This window comes from Porites lutea, chromosome 4, assembly GCF_958299795.1.
Source record: "Porites lutea chromosome 4, jaPorLute2.1, whole genome shotgun sequence".
NCBI lineage: Eukaryota > Metazoa > Cnidaria > Anthozoa > Scleractinia > Poritidae > Porites > Porites lutea.
The window spans coordinates 7,480,372-7,498,280 of record NC_133204.1 but is presented as its reverse complement, the minus strand read 5'-3'; the positions used below and the strand labels follow the sequence as shown (position 1 = coordinate 7,498,280).

General features: G+C 37.8%; 2 protein-coding genes and 1 long non-coding RNA gene across 3 annotated transcripts in view; 2 read left to right on the top strand and 1 right to left on the bottom strand.

The window, feature by feature from the left end:
* The window catches only part of LOC140934105 (uncharacterized), a 14,549-nt gene extending 10,651 nt beyond the window's left edge, over positions 1–3,898 (top strand). Inside the window, exons 5-6 of the mRNA XM_073383790.1 lie at positions 130–437; positions 3,183–3,898. Coding sequence (XP_073239891.1) covers positions 130–437; positions 3,183–3,898 — 1,024 coding nt within the window. The remainder of the gene's footprint in view (positions 1–129; positions 438–3,182) is intronic.
* A 3,307-nt stretch (positions 3,899–7,205) lies between these two features.
* Positions 7,206–11,132, top strand: LOC140934104 (potassium channel subfamily K member 15-like). The gene is made up of 2 exons (XM_073383789.1): positions 7,206–7,526; positions 10,414–11,132. The coding sequence occupies exons 1-2, from the start codon at positions 7,238–7,240 to the stop codon at positions 11,130–11,132; spliced, it is 1,008 nt and encodes a 335-aa protein (XP_073239890.1). The 5' UTR covers positions 7,206–7,237.
* Positions 11,133–12,041: 909 nt separating this feature from the next.
* Positions 12,042–15,356, bottom strand: LOC140932605 (uncharacterized). Its single transcript, XR_012164970.1, has 3 exons — positions 15,221–15,356; positions 14,716–14,763; positions 12,042–12,214 (listed from the first exon to the last, which is right to left on the bottom strand). It is a non-coding gene; the product is annotated as an uncharacterized lncRNA (long non-coding RNA).
* Positions 15,357–17,909: the final 2,553 nt, after the last annotated feature.

The window sequence follows — 17,909 nt, the reverse complement described above, 5'->3', positions numbered from 1 at the left end:
CAACGTTACAACGAGAAAATATAATGAATTATTTAAAGGAAAATAATGCAAGTAAATTAAAACACTTTTCGACTCTTAGTCTCTTAGCATTGCCTTAGTGTACGCCTAATTCTAGTTTTACTATTTTAGAGGCCACTGCGCAAGAAAAATGAACCCCCTTATCAAAAAGGCAATCTTTCGAGCACTCGGATTCTTATTATGGGCTTCATTGAGCGCTTGGCTGTTTGTTTTGGTGGAGTATACAGAAGAAAACGACAGTGAAGCAAAACGCCAGTTGTTACTCGCCGTGTATGCGTCCATGTCAACAAAATACAACATGTCCATTGAGGAGTTTAACAACTATTCAAGTATGGTGTATGAAGCAATGAGTGAACCAAAAGCACAATGGAACTATCCTGCTTCATTGGATTTTGTTTTGCAAGCTATTACCACTATTGGTAAGTAACACAATTCCACATTTAGTTTTTATTTGCTTAACAATTCTGAAGTCTTTCAAAAAAGGCTGACAAATAATCCGAGATTGGTAGAAATCTCCTAATATTCTCTGTCTTAATTCGAGGCAGTCATACATAGCGAGCCTCGCAAAGTGAGACTTATTTCGTTTAGTGTTACATTACCTTAGCTGTCTTTAATAGATCTTTCATGGTTTTTTCAACTTTTTATATGGACCAATTAGGGAAAATCCGTCGACACCACTAAAAAGAGCGCCTTAATATTAGTAGAATTGCCAAATTTTATAGCGATACGTCTTTAGCAAGCGAAGATATAGCTTTGGAATGTTGAGAAAATTTACATACGTTGGTATGGTGGTGGGGCAAGTTTATCTATATCAGTTTTCAACAAAACACTTTCAAACTTGACAGTTTTACTAATTTTAAGGAGCTCTTTTCAGTGGTGTCGATGGATTTTCCGGAAATCAAAAGTTTAAAAAACCCTTGAAAAGGTCTATTCACCTTATTTAAGAAAACACATACACAAGGTAATTACTAAAAAGAAGAAAAGTGATTTATTTTTTCATCTTTTTAAATTGAACCTCCTTGCGGTTGGGCATCAGACCTCCCAATGGTATAGGCTCGGTTGGATAAGCGCAGGGTTCTAATTTAGAGACCTTTAGATTCTTAGACGAGGGCGAATACAAGAACGAGATTTTCTCAATGTTAAGTAGTGGGCGCGCGTGAACCAGAGTAATTAAACATTAAGAAGCTTATGCAAAGGTGTTTTTGAGCGACGCACTTGAACCGGAAGTAAGGCCTTATATCGTTGAAAATGCCCTGACACTAGCACGTTTGTTTTGCTACGTTTCTTTACTCTTATACAGACAATTTGCCCAAACATTTTAGCAAAAACGTTGCCTGCTATGAAATAATACATAATACTTCCGGTTGATGTGCATCGCTCAAAATCGATCAAAAGGCCGTTGCTTATTAAGCTCCCTATACCCCACTTCCATATTTTTCATAGTGCACTTTATTTGCCCCCCAAAATTTTGCATAATCTTTGTTTTTCATTTTCTCCTGGGTATTACAGCCGTCCCAAGAGAAATTGAAAACAACGCTTAAACAAAATTTTGGGGGGCAAATAAGGTGCATTATGGGAAATGTGGAAGTGGCGTATTAGGGACTTTAAGGTGATGTTACACGGGAAGATTCGCAAAGACGATTTTTAGCGCAACACAGCGTTTCAACATCGTTGTTACATTGTTTCGAATGGCTGCAATATTGTTCCAACATTTGAACCCTGCGTTGCGCTAAAAAATCGTCGTTGCCAATCGTCCCGTGTAACATCACCTTTCAGATGCAACGACGCGACAGCAACGAAAACGTAGCCTAAAGTGAATTTGCGTTTTTTCAGTGTTGATCGCGATTATTCCTACTTACTTACTTTGTCAAATGTACGCGAACCCTACTGAATTTGAATTCCGAGGGACCTTATTCAAGTTCAGAAAGCCCAAATAAAATTTCGCCTTTGTTTGTTTAGGTTCACCATAAAACACGAATTTAGGCGTTTGCACGCAAAAACGGCAAAGAAATGTCCGGAAAAGCGTGATGCACGTGCAAAGTTGTTGTTTTGATAATAAAACCTATTGCGTTTTGCACGTTCTGGTTGCCATCGCGTCGTTGAATCACTTTAGGGCCAAATATTTAAACCAAGTCTAATTTAAGCCGCGGTTCAACGAATCTTTGAACCTCCAGATCTCTTCTTAAGAGGATAAATGCCTCTCTAGTCTTCTCTATATGCTTTCATAAAACTGTTAACAATAAATGATGCTTAGATAAAATCGATGGGCAAATTGAAAATGACTTAGAACGCGGTTTTGTTAAACACTGGCTAAACTACGTTTAAATATTTGGCTCTTAATGTCCCTATTTGGCGGGAAAACATGATAACCTTTTCATTCTACTCCAGGTTTAGGCAAGAACTTGATGTAGAGGCGGGAGCAAGTTATCAAATGTTAGAAGATTTATCATTTTGCTATCGGGAGAGGCCTTAGCCTCGTTCAATAAAAATAACCGCGCTAATTTTTTCTGGGGAAAAAAAGTTCAATGAAGCTTTCCAGGTGTACATGTCTATTTTGTAAGAATACGAGAGAAAACCTCAAGAGTAAATCTCTTCCTCGTTGTCATCGACTAGTCCCCGAATAATAGGGACCTTACTGAACAATGACGGCGACAGCGACGGCAATGGCAACGTCAAAAAGCGATAGATTTAGTTAGCAAAACTACAATTCTGCACGTGTATCACACTTTTTTTTCTTTGCCGTCCCTGCTGACTACGACGTGAAATTACCAAATATTAAGCTTTTTTGAGGACAGGAACGGCAAGGCGATAAATTGAAACATCTCTGTCTGAACCCGGGAACGGCCCCTCTCTTCAGCTCCAACATAAATTCCCTTCTTTTAAGTACCTGGCGACTTGAGATAATCGCGAAATGGTTTGAAAGGATGCGGAGTCTATATATGAGCGAACTTTTCATGAATCAATGTCGCCGTTTTTGGATTGTAAGGTTACTAATGTCTCTTTCTACTGAGGCGAATGTGCTGCCTTTAGTCCTTTCAAAAGGTTGGATATTTTAGTCTCTCCGGTTGAAACAAAAAATCGCTGGTCCCGCCCTTTAGAAAAATTATGACATGCAGTTACTGCAAATTAGGACAGAACAGACGTGCTCCTTTTTTGATCTCCAGGTTATGGATATATCACTCCACAAACACAGATAGGCCGGATGTTGTGCATCTTTGTGTCTTTAACAGGAATTCCCATTACAATGCTGGCTTTAAAATCAATAGGTGAAGTCATAGCCTACTGCGTAAATGCATTCGTCACAAAGTTCGAGAAGAAAATCCTGAAAAGAGCTGACCCGAAACAAGTAGAAACCAAGAGTGCTAGTATTTTGTTCATGTTGATGGTGGTGGTAATTGTGATAAACAGTTTGTTTATGATGCCCTTAACAGAATGGGGGCTCCTTGAGGGAATATATTTTTGGTTTATAACGTTGACAACTATTGGTTTTGGTGATTACGTTCCTTACAAATCACAAGGGATAAAAGAGATAACGGCAAGTAACTTAAGTGGTTTTCAGAACCAAACAAAAACAGGTAACGCAGGGGAAGTCACTGCCTTCATTTTCTCTGAAATATTCTTTACATTTTACCTTATTTTCGGTTTATGCGTTGTCTCCAGCGTACTAAACGCTATTATGGCCGCCCTTGAAAAACAAAAATGCTGTCTTCGATGTCGTTGTATTCCTCGAAAAACAAAGGCGCAAGACGTTTGCAGTGAAGAGAGTAACACTCAAGAGCGTCGGGAAACCAATATAACTATCTTGAGCTTGGAAAGTTTTGGATTCCGGACGGACAATGCTGCAGCGCTAGAAAAGATCGAAGAAGGCTACAGTAAATGAAGAGAGTACAGGCGACGTCATTTGTATGAAGAATGACTTACTTATGACACACTAACTTATCATTTTAAGTGTCCTGGGAAACAGTTTATCGACGCACGGCTTTTATTCGGATTAAAGAGCGCAGCACGACTTGTTGGTACGACGCTTTTTAATTGATTGATTGATTGATTGATTGATTGATTGATTGATTGATTGATTGATTAAGGCTATGCTCACACTATACTGGATACCTTTTGCGCCGGCGCGAAAACTATACCAGATATGGCTTCTGTTCACACACGAGAACGGGGATTTTGGTGCGATTTCTGCAACGGAGCGAGCATGCGCCGAGCCGATCTCTAGAGTGGAGAGTCGCATATTGGATAGGTGTTCATACTATGCTGGACAGCGTTTCGTGACGGCACGAAAAGCTAATCCGGAATAGCGTCAGACATAGCTTAAAACTACCTATTTTGTAATAAATAACAATAACGGGCATAGTAATCAGCATAAACGATGTCCCAAACAAATTAAAATTAAAGATTTAAGATTAATAAGCCTGGAAGTTTTGCCCCAACGTCTTGGTGCAATCAATCAAGGGCGGCTTCTTTGTACTGAATATTTAATACATTTGTAATGTAATGTTATGTATAGCTTGTATAGTTTGTCAACACGAACTTGCAAAATAACATATTTCTTATTCAGTAATACATCTAATGTTTCATACTTAATGCTAAAACGAGTAAAGGGCCAAGGCAAAGGTGCACACGAGCAAAGGGCCCAAACGGCCGAAGCTTATCACGGTTTCATTAGCATGAAGCACCTAGGAGTATTGCTACTCTTCCCTGGACAGAATGTTAGTCCATCGCAGGGTTACCCCCCAGCAGTATGTCGCTGGTACCCATATATACACCTGGGTGAAGAGAGACAAAGTGGAGTAAATTTCCTTGTCTAAGGAAATAACGCGACGTGCGAGGCTTGAACCCCCGACCTCCAGATTAGGAGTTACAGGTGTTAACCACACGGCCTCACACGCCTCCACAAAACGAGTAGTTAATTGAAAAAAGAAAAATAACTAAATTAACCGACTTAACAGATAAAATAGTGGCGAAAAATACTCTTAATATAACTATGTAAAGACTAGTTAGGTTAATGATAGCGTCTGTTACTAAAAACCTGCTTTATCAGGAGCCCATTTGAGGGGCTCCTGATGGGCTCCTGGCTTTATACAATGATAACGATTCATTCAAAATATTTTTCCGTCTCTGATTGGCTCAAATCCCAAGCTAATTCTCCATAGTCAGCTAGCCTTGACCAAATTTTGGGAGAAGTTTGCGATATTTGGAAAACGACGTTAATAGTACAGCATAAATACTTGAAAGATGGACGGCAACCGAGAAGTCCTGGGGAGGAGAGAGCACTACAAAATGGCGTAACATTTCTCACGTTTGTCGAAGACGAAATAGCCAACCTACTGCCTGAAAATATAGTAAGAACAGCAACAACAACAACAACAACAACTTTATTGAAAATTGGAAAATAACTAATTACATTACTTTCCCACCCGCAAATAGCTTATAAACTAATCGAGGCGGGGGGAGCTGAAGACATATTACAAAACAAGATTTTTATATAGATGGACTAAATAACAGTGAAGACACTACTATACAGTAAATAGAATTTAAACTAACATAAAACAAGGCAAGTACATAACTCAGGCATAATAAGACACACGAAACAAGATAACAAAACAAATAGAAAAAAGCAGAAGGAACACTTAAACATCAGAAATTTACGAAATGTTACGCGGAGCACTTAAACACACGACCGTCCATCTTAACCACATCACGTGTTTAGCCAGAACAACTCGACAGATGACATGTGGTACTTGGAAAACTGATATGCAGAACTTAAGATCCCTTTATATTCTTAACTTTCCGAGAAACAGGCGAGTGAAGACAGAAAATTAACATCGATAGAGGTATTAAGCATGTCACGGTCTCAGCTTGATTTTAAAACTAGGAATTATTTGAATGAATGTTAAAATAATAGACCTTATCCACGATACCCACCATCTTTGCACGCGCTTAAGGACTGATGGGATAAAAGTGATGTCACGTGGTTTCTCAGAGGGCAAACATGTTATAAAATTTGCTTTGTTTATTCTAGACAACAGAAAATGAAAACCTTTTTATCTTAAGACGACAATGACAAATTAAAGGTGAAAGTGATCACTGTTACTTTTTTGGATGCAGTAGCGACGGTATATGTCCTAACAGGGAGCAACAATGACATAAAAATCTTCGAAACTCAACCTGTTAGTTTGTGCATGACTATATTAAATCACCGTCTTGTTTTGAGAGAATAAACAAACTCGACCACGATTTCTTGTATCGGCAAATTTTATCACTTCTTTGCCCCCTGAAATACCACGTAACATTGCTTTTATCCCATCAATCCTAAAGCGCGTGCAAAAATGATGGGTATCGTGGATAAGGTCTCTTATTGGATTCGGCTTTCGTATGATCTAAGTAACTATGCAGGTCTCGGAGGATATTATCCCCCTCGGATACCTCGGTCTGCATAATTCTTCAGCTCATACTCCCCCTCATCCAATAATTGCTGATTAACTTGACAATTGGATCTTTAATTAGAGAGTGGACCAGTCATCGACGTCAAAATTCAACCAAAGGAAAACAGCGAATGCTGTCGTCACTAACCTCGAAATCAATTTCCTTTATGGACAATGTTTAATTGATTTGTTAACGATAAATAATTCACGTAGGAAAAGCAAAGTAAACAAAATATAGACAAACTCATAGCAGAGTAAATGAAAATACGTTAGGTAAAATTAATGTAATGCCCTGGCTTAATTTTAGGTTTCAATTTTGGCCTATTAATAACCTAGCTGGTTTGCTGGGAGTATGATAAGAGTGACTGAAAATGTAAACCAAACCGAGCACAACTGACCAAATGTCATATACTTTATATAATTCCCTATAAGAAAACATGACATTTCAATTTTATAACTATACTTGGAAATCTCATTAAAGTGGAAAATTTTTACTGCCGGGTGTCCAGGAGAATTACTTAAAAATTAATGAACTTAGTATGTAGTAGACTCATTTTATCTCATATGGAAACTCAACTGCAATTTTGTTTTCAACTAAAATGAATTAAAGGGCGACTGAATGTACATGAAGAAAAGACAGTGTACCTAAGGGAGAAATGAACTTTTAATTAAAATGTTAATTATAAACATAACAAAATAAACTCTTTGATCTTGAACAAAGGATCTTAGCAGGCATTTCAAATGGTCCATGAAGAAGTCTTCATCGATGCAGGTGCAGTGTTTGAAGGATGGATCGGTTCCTTAAAGCAGCACTTCTTCGGCTTCTGGTTTTTTTCGTATTTATCTCGGTTTGCTCTTGGCTATTTGCGCTGCTGGAATACAGAGAGCAGGAAGATGTCTTAGCAAAATACCATTTGCTGAACACTTTATTCCATTCTATGGCATCGAAGTATAATATGACAATCGACGAGTTTAATAACTTTACAAACATGGCATATCAGGCTCTGAGTGAACCAAAACCACAATGGACTTATTTTGCAGCGATGGAGTTCGTGTTCCAAGCTGTAACGACAATCGGTAAGAAAACATCTTAATACAACTATGAATCAAAGATGGGCAAAGTTTATTAGCATGAGACGAAGACAACTATTAAAAATATTTCCTCTGGGTATTTAATTTACCTGACGAGAAATTATCAACCGCACGAATCAGTCGGATCTGTCGCGCAATTTTTTACGTGTGTACATAGAATAGAGGCAATGTATGAAAAGTCGCGCGCAAGCGTCAAAGTTGAGCGAGGTTCAACTTTTACTTTTGCGCGCAACCGTTTATACATTGGGGAGATTTAGAATCACGTTTACGGCAAACGACAAACGTCAGATTTAAGTTTCGAATCTTACAAAAGGGACAACGAGAAGTTAAAAACAGTCCCAAACAATTCTTATGGACAAAACTGGCGTGAAACTACTAATTTTTTTTGTAGAAGTGATGAACAGTAAAAGAAAAGGAAAGGAAAAACTTAGTCACGTGGTACAAATTCACTTTTGGCCGTTTGACGTAAACTTGACTCAGAATCTTTTATTATTGACGCAATTTTACGTGACAGTAAAAATCCAACCATAAAGCGGCGTAAGAGAACGCTGACAATTGAGCACATAATAATTTTATTCAACTTTAAAAAATATGTACATAATTTACAGAAATATTTGGAGTAAGAATTAAGCACTATATAACATTAAGAATAGTATAAATAATAAAAATAGCAATCACTGTGTCAATAACGATTTCACAAATACATTTCTTGCGGCTCAGATGCGGTCACTAACTCTTGCAGGCAGTCCAGGGTTTTAAATTAAGTCATTACCAATCCGTCTCTGATATTAAAAAGAAAACAAGTTAAAAAGAATAAAAAATCTCGTACTCCTAAATTCGCAGATCTTCAAAAAAAAAAAAGAAAAATTGAGCACATAATAATAATAATAATAATAATAATAATGATAATAATAATAATAATAATAATAATAATAATAATAATTAGCGTAAAGTCATACAGAAGAGGACTGAAACTTCTCATCTAGCTACTGATCGAGGATATGATCATTTAGTTGCCAAGCAATAACCTTTTCGATTAATTTAGAAACAAATTTTAAGTTTGAGATTGGACGAAAATTTTGAAATTCTTCATGACTGGCATCCTTTTTGTCAAATGATTGTCTTCATCTATGATGTTATGTGGATGGAGCTTTCAGGGATCGTTGGCGTTCAGTCGCTGATAGACGTTTTGTTTTATCTTTTGGCTTCTAGTTTAAATGATAATAAGAAACTGAAAAAAATAATTACAGTCACCTATTAACATCAAAACGCACAGCTCACCAAAGGAACGAAGTATTGAACATAAATGCTAATCCATTACTAACAATGAAAGCACGAGAGCTGGACCGGGTGAAAGATAATTAATAATGATTTGACAGAAATCACAAAGGAGCAACTCTAAATTCGTTAAAGATCTGTGAAATAGCTCTTACGATTCTCTCATACATGCATGTTCTTTGTCGGTGAGCTCATTTGGTAGAAAAAAAGCACTTTTCTAAGTATAATCATCCTCATATTCTTTGCATGTGCACTAAGGCATTGTAGAGTGATGACAGGCTACTATGTGACATTGAAATATCAGGCAAAACTCAGAACTATCGCCGGAAAAGTGTTTGCAACTTTAAAGTGACTCGATTCTACTTAATTTTGCTTTGCAAACAACATAATTAGACTTCGGGTACTTAATCCTTCGAGATAATTATTCAGGTTTAATAATAAAATCTCTTAAATGGTATTTGTTTGTTTAATCCTTATGAGTAAGATGTTGAGCAATTTCGGGCCGTCGCAGTGGTTGAACTGTAGTGGTTGATCTAATGTCCCTGAAGGACTAAAATGCTTAATTTTGGCTGGATACTTTATAGAAGCCCCCTCCCCTCTATCTCAATTTCTGGATCCGTTATTCGGTACTGATTGGAGCCACGCTGTGCAGGGACGTAGCTAGGGGGGTCCTGGGGTGCCCGTGACCCCCCGTGGTAGGCCTTCTTTTGATCAAACAACCTACAATATTCAGATGGCGAAAACGCCATGACAATATCTTGGCCGTAAAAGCCATTGTTGAAAACACCACTTTTTTAAAATTTGTTTTTTTGTAAAGTATTTTCGTCAGCGGCTCTTGTCGTTAGTTAAAATGGGCCTTCATGCCGCGATAATACGACTGAGCCCGCTGATACACGAAGGAGAGCAGCGGTATAAACCATATATAGTCGGCGATCCCCGGATGGTGTCCCTGCTGTGATCCCCCCTTTGAAAAATCCTGGCTACGCCCCTGCTGTGGATGGACCATTTGCACACAAGCTGTTCTAAAGCCTGGACTCCTGGACCAGGTTGTTCAAAGCTGTATTAGGATAACCCAGAGCAGGAGAGAATGAGCTACAACCTTGGACAGAAAGTGTTAATAATTTTGCACTTTCTTACGCACAGAACGCCTATTCCACGGATTTGTTACTGCTATGCCCCCTCCCCTCGCCCCACCCTAGTCAGGTTGTTTAGTCGGGATCAGAAATGATCGAACCGGACTTAAACATTGTTTTTTGGGGGAAGAGGAGTATTTGTAGTTACAAGTACTTTCAACAGCTAGTCATGGTAACGTCCATTTTTCTCAACATTTTTGTCCAAGATTGTAGCTTTTGCCCATATGAAATCTTAAAAAGCCAATTTTTGTTTAATTCTTTTTGCTTACTATTTGATGATTGAATACTTTAAAAAGAATTGGAAAAATTATTCTAGAAAATTCTTTCGAAGAAAACTGGGCCCTGGAATTCAGGCGGTTGAAACAGACAACCTTCTTAAGTCTTCTTAACTTAATTTTTTTTCCTATTTCACCAGTGTTACCAAGCACAAATTTTGTCATTTTTGTCTCGTGTATTTTTAGGCTATGGATACATAACTCCTCAAACAAGTGATGGTCAGATATTGTGCATTTTCGTCTGTTTAATGGGGATTCCTTTATCATTACTCACGTTAAAGTCTGTAGGTCAACTTGTGGCCCATAGGATCAGAACAGTGGTAGCCACGTTTGAAAGGACAGTTCTCAACAGACAAGATGTAAAACATGTGAAGACGAAAAGTGCTGTAATCTTGTTCTTAATTATGGTATCCTCGATAATTGTATATGGTAGGCTACTCATGCGATCTCAGAACTGGACCTTTGTCCAAGGTGTTTACTTTTGTTTTGTATCATTCAGCACAATTGGATTTGGCGACTTTTTTGTATCAGCAAATCAACCAATACCGTTGAAACAGTTAGTTTTAAAAAGTCCTAATGCAAGCAAGATTTACTTACTTAACAGTTCCAAGGGAGATGCTCTCAAAGGAGCTCGCTGCTTATTATTTGGACTGCTTGCCATGTTAGCTTTGTGTATCGTTTCAGGCGTCTTAAACTCTGTGATGGCAGCCATCGAGGAACTGAAATACATCAACTATTATTGCTTTGTATGCTTTCATCGAAAAATTCACGATCGTGATAACGATGGACCTATCAACAACACTCTCAACTTGGAAGTAGATAAGCCAAACTTAGACAAGGGAAATCGTGGATTGCAGGTGGATGTTACAGGGAAGACGGAGTCCAAGGCAAATGAGGAGCTTTAACCTACACTTTCGTCATTTCCTCGCACTGTTGCTTTTTTTTCAATTCTATTTTAACTGCATCCATTATTGCGTTTGTTGTCTTTAAGTTGTTAGTTAGAGGTATGGTAGGAATGTTTTAGGCCTTTTTTTGAAGTGGAATGCCATTAGTTTGAAGTGGAATACATTAACGCCGATGACGTCGTAACCTTTTCTCTTATCTCATGAATGAAAAGCATAGGAACCTCGTTAAGATATGGTCATGTGCTATTTTTTAAGTGGTTTAAGCGGTTGGAAAGGTTTTCTTGACTAGTTATTTAAAGATCGACGAAGGTCTCGCTGTTAGTGCGGTGATGGTGGTGGTGGTAGTGGTGGAGGGAAAAAATAGATAAGTGGAGGTGGTTATCGTGGTGGAGGGAAAACAATAGAAATGTGATGGTAGTGGTGGTAGCGGTGTGAAAACAATTATTAATTATAGAAATGGTGTGTTGGCAGTGGTGGAGGGAAAACAATACAAATAACGTGGTGGTGGTGGAGGGTAAAGTGAACGATTGTTTTTCGTGGTAGGAAGAGTTAGTTTGATTTCGTCCTCATAATATGTGCACGATCTAGGTGCCAAGAATCAGAGAACCGAAACTGAAACAACTTGTTCGACAATGAAAGCGGCAGGGAATAGAAATTGAATAATTTTGGCACAACCCAGAGATTATTAGTCTCAGGCGAGTTAACGCTTATTAATTCTTTCGCCAACAAGAATCAACAAATGCAAATAAATGCTGTTCTGAGTTTTTGTCAACCAAACAAACAGACCTTTAAAACTCATAAACAGCCTTAGTTCACTCTCGTTTACCATTATTTTATTTTCTGAGGTAAGTATTATAAATGACATGACAATTTCGATGAACAACTTAGCAATCGAGTTTGTTCAGAACAAATTTAGTGTCCACTGCTAAGAAGCTCTGGATCAACCGCCTGATATTGACATCTTTTGCCTGTAAACTCTGCTGTACAGTGACAAGCTGTATGCCGTGCTCCTGCGATTTCGACAGCAAAACAGGATCCTCCATGTAGACAACCTACTTCTTGGGCTTCCTATGAAGTGCACTCTAACAGAAAATGAAAATAACTGGCAAATAAAAACTTTATTTTTCAAAGCGTTTAAGGTGGCTCCGTAATTAATACTAGAGCATTTTGCTGTGACAAATTTCCCGTCATGACTTTTTCGTTTTTAACGCGATGGCTGCGAAACTTTGCAAACAGAAACAGATATCATTCGGCAATAATACGAAATGTTCCGATTTCATTGATGGTAAATATTTCTTGAGAAATTAGCGCTTAAAAGGACCCTACTGTTCAAAGAAAATCGCGTCTAGTAAAAAATTTTGCTGATATTTTTTACTGAAATTTCTGGTATCGGCTTTTATTGATATAATAAATATGCTAGAGGAATTTCAGAAAAATCGTTGGAGCAGAAGTCCGTAACTAAAAGTGGCTCAAAATTCAGCTGTGAAATTGTTTTGGAATTTCAAAAATAAATTACTATCAGGAAGAAGGAGACACCAGTTTGAATTTTCAGGACAAGTAAATTCAGTGATTGCTAATTCTGAAAACAGAAGCCGATTGCCTATCGTGCTATTCTTTAAAAGGTACTTTTTAGTTTTAGAAGCACTATAAATTGCTCCAAACCTTGCTCTGAAGTAGAATGACTTGTTCTTCGACAGTTTTAAAATATCCCTTGCCAGTTTTGGCTCAAACTCCTGCTGCATACATTTTGATGTATTGCAATGCAATTTCAACGACTTTTACTGCTGTTCGTTACTTCCAATTCAGGAAAAAAGTATTGAGATTGGACGCTACCTCGTATCAGAGCTCAGATAGAACTGTCCAGCACCTTTGTTTATGACTACAAAATGAGCACGAGCGGCAGTTCTGCGAGGAATTCGCACCTCACCCAGGGGGGGACGAACGACAATGATGACCATGCCTGTGAACCGAATAACATCACAGTGCAAAATAAAATTATCGCAAAAATAGTGGCCGTGAATAAATTTACAACTCTGAAATTTTTGTCACTCCTTCCTTAAATGAATGAGTATTTTTTTTTCTTGATTATTATGTTTTGCTCTGCAATACATGTTTAAAAAGATCGGTTCACAGACATGGGCATCATTGTCATTCGTCTCCCCTGGCTGAGGTGCGAATTCCTCGCAGAGCTGCCGCTCGTGCTTATTTTCTGGTCATAAACAAAGGTGCTGGACAGTTCTATCTGAGCTTCGATACAAGGTAGCTTACAATCCCAATACCTTTTTCCTGAATTGGAAACAACGTACAGCAGGAAAAGCCGTTGAGGATGCATTGCAATACATCAAAATGTATGTAGCAGGAGTTTGAACCAAAACTGCCAAGGGATATTTTAAAAATGTCGAAGAACAAGTCATTCGACTTCAAAGCAAAGTTTGGAGCAATTTATAGTGCTTCTAAAACTGAAAAGTACCTTTTAAAGAATAGCACGATAGGCAATCGGCTTCTGTTTTCAGAATTAGCAATCACTGAATTTACTTGTCCTGAAAATTCAAACTGGTGTCTCCTTCTTCCTCATAGTAATTTATTTTTGAAATTCCAAAACAATTTCACAGCTGAATTTTGAGCCACTTTTAGTTACGGACTTCTGCTCCAACGATTTTTCTGAAATTCCTCTGGCATATTTATTATATCAATTAAAGTCGATACCAGAAATTTCAGTAAAAAATATCAGCAAAATTTTTTACTAGACGCGATTTTCTTTGAACAGTAGGGTCCTTTTAAGCGCTAATTTCTCAAGAAATATTTACCATCAATGAAATCGGAATATTTCGTTTTATTGCGGAATAATATCTGTTGTTTTTTGTAAAGTTTCGCAGCCATCGCGTTAAAATCGAAAAAGTTACGACGGGAAATTTGTCACAGCAAAATGCTCTTGTATTAATTACGGAGCCACCTTAAAAGCAACAATTTTAACCAAAACTCATTTTCGGTACCGATAAACATTTATTAGGCGTCCGGTCGTTAGTTTATGGGCGATTCCATTATTGCGTCTATTCCAATTTTTAAAACGCTTTTAACATGTGTTTTCTTCTTTACTTATAGATCAGTGAAGCCGAGGTTAGATTATAATGGGAAGCAAAAAAGAGAGTTAAACACAAAATACTGGCTAACTTTTGGCAAAACATTAAGTACCAATTCTAATCTTTTCAGATAAAATTTCCGCCTTTCCTAGAAAGTTGGCCAGCCACAATTCTGTAGGAAAGAAAGGCGATAAAGAGGTTAACAAAACGAAAGCCTGGGAAAAAAGGAGAGCAGCTAAGAAAGATCAAGGTAAATTCGCGATAAATTTCCTTGCTAACTGACAGAAAAGGGTAGTTGGTTTTAAGAGACGTTTTTTTTCCTACCATTTAATTAAGAGTACTAAAGATGTCCAAAGATCAGGGAATTGGAATATAACGTTCTGTTTCCCTACCAAAAAGAAGGAATTTTTTGGGACATCTAAAAAACTGGCATCCATTCAAGCCACACAAGACAACTACGCAGTTTGGCCAGTATATTATGTATGAGGAAAGAAAAATCTTACCTAGCTTGTGGCTCCCGCCATCTTGAGTTTGATCTTTGGTGGAATCAGCTGAGAATAAAGAGAAATTTAAATCTCTTGATTCACGAAAACGAACGTTGTAGTGCCAGTTTGTTAAAAGAGACCGTTAGATTCGAAGACAAGAACGACTACGACTATACTTAGAAGTGTTCGCACTTAAACCAGCGTCATTTTGGCCGAAAAAAACGTGGTAGCGGTTGTCATTCTACGACGAGTTTTAGCTAGAATGTCGTAATGGCGGAAACAAGTTGTCAAATAATAGAAGTTTTAACTATCGGGAGAGGGCTTAACCTCCTTCAATAAAGATAACAGTGCTAACTTTTTTACTGAATCAAAAAAACAATGAAGCTTTCCGGGGTGTCTATTTTTTTGCGAATTTGCGAAAAAACTCGAACTCGTTGTCGTTCTCGTCTTCGAACATAAAGTTCTCTATTAAAAGAAACGGCGCCTTCACAAAACGAACTAGATGAAAATTAAAAGAGCTTACCCTCTTTTCCTTTATCAGCTTTCACAGCGGTACATAACAGGCAAGCTAACAACCCCAAGAACATCACAATCTTCATTGTAAAAAGCTGGTTTGGCGTGAATGGTCCTTTTACCCTCTAACGTGATGGCAGTTGTCCTCTGTTGATTTCTAGTATTATTCTTACGGCCTTTATTAGCACCAAATTATAAATTATAAACATCCATTCAGTCGGAAACTTTTTTTTGTTGTAATTACTTCTAAGGAGTTACGGGTGCAGCAGATGGAGGCCAATTCATCTTTTGTTTCACCGTGTTTATTTATTTAAAAGTGTGACACACCCCATCAAAGAAACGTTCGTGAGACCATGAAAACTAGTTCACGTATGGCTTTATGCCCTTCGTATAAACCTCGTGAGAGTATGACGTTTTCAATTACTTTTATTTATTTTTCGATAGTTTTGACCATAGATGATGCTAAGGATAAGAATCTCTCTCTTGTAACAGCGGACAAAGGGTAAATAAGTTGTACGTCGTTAAATCGATCGATGATTGATGAAAAGGAATTTTGGGAGGATAAAGCACACAGAAGTGAGATACTCCTCTTTCAACAAATTGAAAGTTACTCTGTGTCTACAAATCAATGTAAATTTGCAGGGTGCGATTTTTTTTTAAACCAGCTAACTGTTCTTGCGAGTTTTAGTTTTGTAAACTAGTAAATATTTCCTTGAATTGCAGAAGAGGATTTTAATAAAATGGGAAAGCTGCCAGGAATCAAACAATCCCAGTCCAACTTTTTGCATATGTATTTGAAATCGAGTGGAAATATATACCTGACTTTTAACCGGACAGTTTGGTGTTGCCAACCTTTCCTACTGATCATAAATTTATCACCCTCCGACGATAAAGTTGTTTCAGTTCATCTTTTCGTAAATGATGTTTTCTTGTATTGAGAGGCCTTTTTCTTTACTGACCTTTACTCTTTATCCTCAGATTACCCGAGCAAAGATAAAGCTCAAGATGCCCCGCAGAGTCATAAGAAAGGCCGGTTGTGTATAAGATACTAGTCAGATAGAGATTGAGAAATAAACTGAGCTTCCACAGCAGTATAAATCAAGCAGACTAAAAACCCCAAGAGTAAAACAGTCTTCATTGTTAATGGCAGTTTCCGACGTACGTGAAAGTGGTTTTCTTAGCGTCTGAGTGATGATCGTGGATTTCTACTTCCTGTCTTGTTATATTTATGACTTTTATTAGTCTCAAGCTATCACTTATAAACGCCCATTCAGTAGGTAGTTTTTTCGGTTGTCAAAACCTTCCAGCAGTTTTTGGTGCGGCAGAGGCCGGGGACCAATTCCTCTTTTGTTTTATATTGTCCTAAATTATTAAGCGTTACACGCCGGCCCCTACCAAAGCGACTAACGTGCAACCGAGATCGCGTAAGTCTGGTTGTTGTTTTATAGCGTTGATAAACCTAACTGTGATTCTCTGCGGAAATATCAATAAACATGTTCAAATTGGCTCCACTTATTTTTCGGCGTTCCTCCAGGGTGCGGCGTGGTTCCACTATTATTTTCAACCTACATCAGTCAGCTATTTGACATTTTCAGTCATTTTTAGCCACAAGTACATTGCTAAGCTACTGACACACACGGCTCTACTTGGCGTTCAAACTAGAAAACAATGCTACCAAGAACGTAACAATCTTCATGGTTTATAGCCGTTTCTCTGTGAAAATAGTTTTCTTGCCGCCTGAGTGATGGGATCTCACTTGTAAGACTACTCGAGAGTCATTTTTAATAGCGTAGCTGCCTTTAAGCCGTTAAGCCTGGTCTTAACAAGAATTTGGGTCAAAATCGCGAGATAAAAAGACGCGAAACTGCAACTCAATGTCTGTTGCCGCGATTGGCATACAAAACTGGCACATAATTTACTAGGAAAGTGATCTGTCTTCAGTGTCTTTGAACACCATCTTGGTTTTCAAGTAGATTAACTCCAATCTTTAAGGTTAAAATTTCGTACCGACTTTTAGAGGGTCTCAAACTGTCTCAGCTCATAAATAATATTTAGCAAACCATTATTTCCTGGTTGTTTTGGTTCTAGTTTTTTCGTTTGGTTTAGTTTTTTGTTGAACTGCCCACCACTTTGAAACGTCAATGATGTAGCCTAGTGGCTCTTACCAAAAAGTCTATTTCACGCCCTGGTTAACTACCTTTTTTTTCTGCCTTGATCGATGTTAAAATGCAACTTCGTAAAAACCAATCCATCTTAATGAATCTTCACTTTACTTTACGAACGAACGGCTGTGCTGGAAAACATTGTTTATAGGTCGATGTTTACTTGGCTTGAATAGAATTTCTTTAGTTTTTTTTACTAAAGCGTATTAGGTTATAATTTTTGCATTTGATGACAACTGGCAGGTAACCAACGTGTAAATTAATTTAGTGGTCTGTTTACCGGCCCTTTTCTTCCTTTTTTTTTATCTTCCTTTTTTAAGTAGGCCTGTAAAGAGAAAGACACTCGACCACATTTCCTTTTTTTTCACGTCCCTTTATCTTTTCGCTGAAACTGAGACTTGCCTTAGTCTACCTGAGGCAATTAAGGTGGATGAACACAGTTTCTCTATAAATGCTTTATGCCTTTTCTGTGTATGTTAACATCCTTATCATGAGGAGAAATGCAGCCAATAACCTTTTGAAGAAAAACAGTGCGCG

Excerpts from the sequence above, each read along its gene's own strand:
- LOC140934104 (XM_073383789.1), top strand. The coding sequence starts at position 7,238 with ATGGATCGGTTCCTTAAAGCAGCACTTCTTCGGCTTCTGGTTTTTTTC. Across the intron at positions 7,527-10,413 it reads CCAAGCTGTAACGACAATCG|GCTATGGATACATAACTCCT; the intron begins GTAAGAAAACAT and ends GTGTATTTTTAG.